Source organism: Anomaloglossus baeobatrachus, chromosome 4 (assembly GCF_048569485.1).
Source record: "Anomaloglossus baeobatrachus isolate aAnoBae1 chromosome 4, aAnoBae1.hap1, whole genome shotgun sequence".
NCBI lineage: Eukaryota > Metazoa > Chordata > Amphibia > Anura > Aromobatidae > Anomaloglossus > Anomaloglossus baeobatrachus.
Genome location: NC_134356.1, coordinates 114,823,149 through 114,829,148, shown reverse-complemented (window position 1 = coordinate 114,829,148; position 6,000 = coordinate 114,823,149). Strand labels below are relative to the sequence as shown.

Sequence of the window (6,000 nt, the reverse complement as noted above, 5' to 3'; positions counted from 1 at the left end):
TCAAATCGAAAGTGACGCACATCCAGCGCCGGTAACGACGTCGCAACGTGTAAAACCTAGATGCACCGATAAACGATCGCAAAAACGTCGTAAATCGGTGATCTGTGTAGTGTCGGTCATTTTCATAATTTTGCTGCAACAACAGGCACGATGTTGTTCCTCCGGCAGCACACATCGCTGTGTATGAAGCCGCAGGAGCGAGGAACATCTTCTTACCTGCGTCCCGCCTGCAATGAGGAAGGAAGGAGGTGGGCGGGATGTTTACATCCCGCTCATCTCCACTCCTCCGCTTCTATTGGCCGCCTGCCGTGGGACGTCGCTGTGACGCCGTATGACCCGCCCTCTTAGAAAGGAGGCGGGTCGCCAGCCAGAGCGACGTCGCAGGGCAGGTAAGTGCGTGTGAAGCTGCAGTAGCGATAATGTTCGCTACGGCAGCTATCACAAGATATCGCATCTGCAACGGGGGCGGGGACTATCGTGCTCGACATTGCTACAATCAGCTAGCAATGTCGCAGCATGCAAAGTACCCCTAAGAATCAAATGCCCCATCAACGAACCCAGAAAGTCAGGAAATCGCACAGTATATGTCTCTGGGCCATCGAGCACTGACCCTGGACTTTGAATCAAGGTTGTGCAAATTGATCAGCTCATTTTTAGTCCCAGGCAATATCCAGAGCTGCTGTTTTATCGCAAAATTATTCCAGCAAAATTCCAGCAAATGGCGCTCCTTCTCTTAAAAACCCTGCCATGTAGGCAAACAGTAGTGAACGACTGCATATAGGGTATTGCCATACTAAGAAGCAACTGTGTAACAAAATGAGTTCATTTTCCGCTCATAACACAAGATAATTTCATAACTTAGTGCAGTTTACACAACAGTCACTTTGTTATTGTTTTGCATCTGGAGGCAGATTCTCGAGGAGATCTATGTCTTTGACTTCAAATTAGAGATCTCAAGGTATCATTTTATTAAACTTTCTGTGACCTCCATGCCCATGAGGACGGCTTAGGAGGGTTGATTCTACTGGCAGATTCCCTTTAATATGTGTTGACAACACAACCTTTGCATATGCCGCTTTGGAATGAATTAAATAGCTGAACTATGCAGTTTCCAATATTGCTTTTCCTACAGTAACATGTATGTATAATTTGGAGTCAGAAAAGACACAATCGACGAAGTTAGAACTAAATTAATAAAGCAAATTTCACAAAAGTCAGTGTTTTCTCGCACATTTAAAGTGAACAATTGCTCTAGTTTAAAAATGAGACAATTCACCAGGACATTTATTACAATTTACATCAATTTAGTTTTCATTGTTATGTTTTTAAAAATCTACAACCTTAAGTGTCGCAGTAGCAGCAGATACTATTGACCTGAACCCATGTACTGTATGTCTAACCAGCACTGAAGAGCGAGCAGATGGCAAAAGGATTACACAGGTAATTATTTAATGCTGAGACAAAAACAGCCTAGTAATCCCCATGCTACCCTCTTACTAGACGTATGCTGAATCCGGTTCTGTCCATACGAGGTATACAATCTGCCAGAATGCAGCAAACACAGTGAACAGGGAAGGTTTCTCATACCACCATCACAATTTTTTTTAGACCGTCGTACTCTGCAAAGAATGTTTTATTATGGGTGAAGTACAAAAGGTAAGTGCATATGGATTTGTATACAAAATAAGTACAGTATACGTTTGTGAACCCGTCTTAATTTTCCATATTTCTGCATATAGCTTAGAGCCAAATTTATGCAGAAATACGGAATATTCTGAAGGGCTCACAAAGTTTAAAGCATCACTGTAGTTCTGACTATAGCGTTGTCTTGATTCTGGTTGTTGTATTGTTTAATTATGCATAAATAAATTATCAATAATGTTACTGGCAGCTCCACACAATATAAATCATAGTTCATTGTAAAGTATGTGATTTGATCCATAATTATTAATTTGGGATTAATGGTGGATTCGTAGGTTTGAAAGTTATCCCCTACTGATGTGATAGGAGTAAACTTCTCAATCGCTGAGACCACTGGAGATAGCCAAGCACCGAGCCTGGCTCCTCTTAGGCTCTTCCATAAGAATGAATGCTAGTGTGAATGATCAACCACTGCTGCATTTACATTTTCTGAATCGGTGAGGAACTCACGGATTGGACGCCCAGCGATCGAGAAATTAGAACTTTAAAACTTGAGAATATTCCTTTAATCATCAAATAATTATGGATTCAAACACACACCAGTGCTTGGGATCGGTGCTGTCCCATCATTTGGACCTCCACTAATTGGGATGGATGGATGGGATAACTATATGGCTAAGGAATAACTTTCATTGGAGAATATCCCTTAAAACTTTTAGAAAGTAACAACAGACCATTTACAAATGTAAGTGAACTCTGCCATATACAACCAGGAAAAGGTCAATATCGTCCAGCAAATGACTGCTCAATAGATGTGCTATGTTGGGACTATAGGACCGGTCACACTGTATGATACTGCATTAAAGTAATTACACACTTTGAAGTAGGTTAAATAACTGAACCAGAGCTATAAGTGAACTGACTGGAGAAGGAGCGGCTTGACATAGATGGGGGTAGTGTTCTGTAACATGGGAGATTTCGTGAAGGGGTGGTTAGTCATGTCGGTGATCTGGAAAGTGACGTCTTGGCACCTACTTAGGAATTAGTAGTATACAACAATTAAAGTGATGTTAATCCAGGGGGAATTCTGTTGGGATTATGCTTACATCACATTTCTAATTAACCAGAGACGTACTACTAGAGGTAATAATGATGTCTTCTGCCGAAGAGGATTTTGTGCCCCCTTTAAGTGATAAATAGAGATGAAAATAAACCTATTGGATTTTCTATGTAATGGGATCAATTAAAGTGGTCTATTACTTCAGTGATATTTTTATGTATAGAAATGATGCGCATCAGCACACCAATCATACATAGCTGGTTTCAGAGCCAGGAGTAATGTATAAGGAAAGTGAGGCCAGTATCCTGATCATTATAAAGTAATTCAAGATTTATTTCTTCTTGTTAAAAATATAGAACAGATTGATCCCGCAAAGAGCCACAGTCTCCCTACACTTTTCAGGCCATTAGTGACCCTTAGTCATAGCAAGGGCTTGAAACGCATAGCTAGTACTATTATTAAGGGCCTGAAATGGTGGGCAGCACTGCTACTATGTGTGGGATTGATCTATTATATAATTTTAACATGAAGAAATAAAGCTTGAATGATTTTCTAATGATCCGATTTCTCTGTTCAATTTCACATTACTCCTTTTTTATGCTGATGTTTAATTTTTAAAAATACTTGGAAATCTTGCAATTTCCACTGAACCCCACCATAGGCTGACAATTTTGATTCTGTAGAGATTTCTTTTCAGCAGTCATCTCATTATAATCACAGGCAGGGTTATAATGAAAGCTAATATCTTTCTCCACTACTCACCAAAAGTTAAGGATATTTGCTTTTTGGGTGAAATTTATGTAAAATGCAATAAGTTCAAGCCACAGTGCTATTTTATTATGAATGTAGGGCATTTAAGTAGCAGCATGCAATGGTGATTTCCTCATCTTAAACTATTTATTGAAACAAAAGCCAACAACAGTGGTAGGTTCACCCCATCTCTCCCCCCCCCCCCAATAAAGTCAATGTGTCAATAACTTATGTGGCCTTGAGCATCAATGCCTCATGCTGTTCACAAGGGGAGGAACTGTCTCCTGAAGCATGGCATTCCACTCTTTTTGAAGGACATCCCTCAGGTCATTGAGGTTCCCAAATGATCCAAACTCATTAGGGAACCAATAGTTGAAATTAGGCTTGTGTTGTTCATGTAGAGGCTAGTGATGAGCGGACCCGAACTGATCCAGCACCCCGGTATCTTTGAAACCCCGCTGATCCGGAGATCAGCGCAGTTTCAAAGATACCCGAGTGCTGGCCTAGGATGTTTGATCCGGATTTGGCACTCAAAAAATTTAAAAAAATAAAGAAAATAAGAATCAAGCGAGCGCCTCATACTTACCAAGGCTCCGTCGCTGCTGTACGCTGCTCCTGCAGCATCTCCTTCACTTCTTGGGCCACTCATCATTGTTCATCCATATGCACTGTATTTCCCCACCCACCGACCGTCCTGGCAGCTGTGAATGGTTGCAGTCAAACGCGCTCTCAGCCTGTGTGACAACGTCTACCTGCAACCAATGACAGGTGCTGTCTGCGGGTCAGTATCATGGTATAAAAATAAATGAATAAAACAATTGGCGTAGGGTCCACCCATATTATAATACCCAGCACAGATAAAGCATATGGCTACAGGATGCAGCCGCCAGCCTTGCTCTTATCTAGGCTGTGTATTAGAATAAGAGGAACCGCTTGTGGATTTCTTTTTAACTATTTAAATAAATAATTTAAAAAAACGTCTTGCGCTCCCCCCAATTTTGATACCTAGCCATGATAAAGCCCGACAGCTGAGGGCTGGTATTCTCATACTGGGGAGGCCTATGCTTATTACGCCTCCAGCCTTATAATAGCAACCTATACCTGCCCGACATTTTCGCATCCATTAGATGCGACAAGCTCTGCACGTTACCCAGCTCTTCCCGATTGCTCTGATGCGGTGGCAATCGGGTAATGAGGGATTAATAACAGTGCACAACTGTCATCAAGTCCAAAATTAGTGATGGGAAGGGATCTATGAGACCCCTCCATCACTAATCCTATGAGTAAAAAGAAATACATACAAACACTGAGAAAAATCTTTTATTTGGAATAAAATACAAAAAATATCCTCTTTCACCACTTAATTAACCCAAAAAACACCCCTACAGGTCCAACGTAGTCCACACGAGGTCCCACGATGGTCCTTGCTCTGCTACATCCCAGAACATGTCCGATCTCTCCAGGCTCCGGGAAACACTGACAAAAAGGACCCGGCTAACAGCAGTGACGTCACTCAGTTCACCAAAGGTCATACCCGGGTTCCAACGGAATGACCTCTGGTGACCTGAGGTACGCTGACGTAAAGTACGGGGCCGTGCCCCGCACCCTGCCAGACCTTTAACACTGACACTGCCGGATGGGTATCTGGGAGTGCTGCCCGCACACCCTACTGGCACTGTCACTGTTAAAGTGTTGTACAACTGTTCATGAACCAGGAGGCTCAGGATGAGCAGATCTCTGCGCCCACTCAGAGGAGTGCTACACATCTCATGAACCAGGAGGCTAGGGCTGAACAGATCTGCTCATCCTGAGCATCCCGGTTTATGAATAGATGTGCAGCCCTACTCTATGTGAGTGGGCACAGAGATCTGCTCATCCTGAGCCTCCTGGTGCAGCACTTTAACAGTGACAATGCTGGCAAAGGGGTGCGGGCTGCATTCCCTGAGCCCCAGCCGGCATTATCTCATGAACCAGGAGCCTCAGGATGAGCAGAAGAGGAAACATCTTGGGTGCAGAGATCTGCTCATCCTGATCTCTGTGCCCACGATGTTTCCTCCTGTCCACTATAATCATGCAAGGGGAGGGTACGGGGGGACGAAGCTTGATTATAGTGGACAGGAGGAAACATCGCGGGTGCAGAGATCTGCTGATCCTGAGTCTCCTGGTTCATGAATATGTGACGCCCTGGCGCCGCCAGGTGGTCACAGAAGAATACTATACCCCACATAACACCATCCCACACTGGGTTCCATCAGCCACAAAATCCTAGCCACCCCCCCAGGGTAAGAAGGACACACCAGTTGGCGGGACCAGGCAGATTGGGAGCACCCACCTAGGGGTCTTGAGGATCCAGGGGCGGGAACAGAGGAGTCTAAGTCAAGTTTGAGTAGAAGGTGTAAGGTCAAGGCTGTGCCTAGTGGAGGGTAGCCAGGGTAGTGGCCCTGGTCTACTGACTAGGTGGCAAGCAGTGGACCGTGTCCATAGGCGACGGGAGTACAGTCACGGGAGATCCATAGTGGACCGGGACAGGGTTAGAGCCCACCAGTACC

General features: G+C 44.0%; 1 protein-coding gene across 3 annotated transcripts in view; it reads left to right on the top strand.

The window, feature by feature from the left end:
- The first annotated feature begins 1,530 nt into the window (after positions 1 to 1,530).
- The window catches only part of LOC142301281 (ADP-ribosylation factor-like protein 3), a 107,100-nt gene continuing 102,630 nt past the window's right edge, over positions 1,531 to 6,000 (top strand). For all 3 annotated transcript variants that reach the window (XM_075342310.1, XM_075342308.1, XM_075342309.1), the window contains exon 1: positions 1,531 to 1,656. In XM_075342310.1, coding sequence (XP_075198425.1) covers positions 1,639 to 1,656 — 18 coding nt within the window. In that variant the 5' untranslated portion in view covers positions 1,531 to 1,638. The remainder of the gene's footprint in view (positions 1,657 to 6,000) is intronic.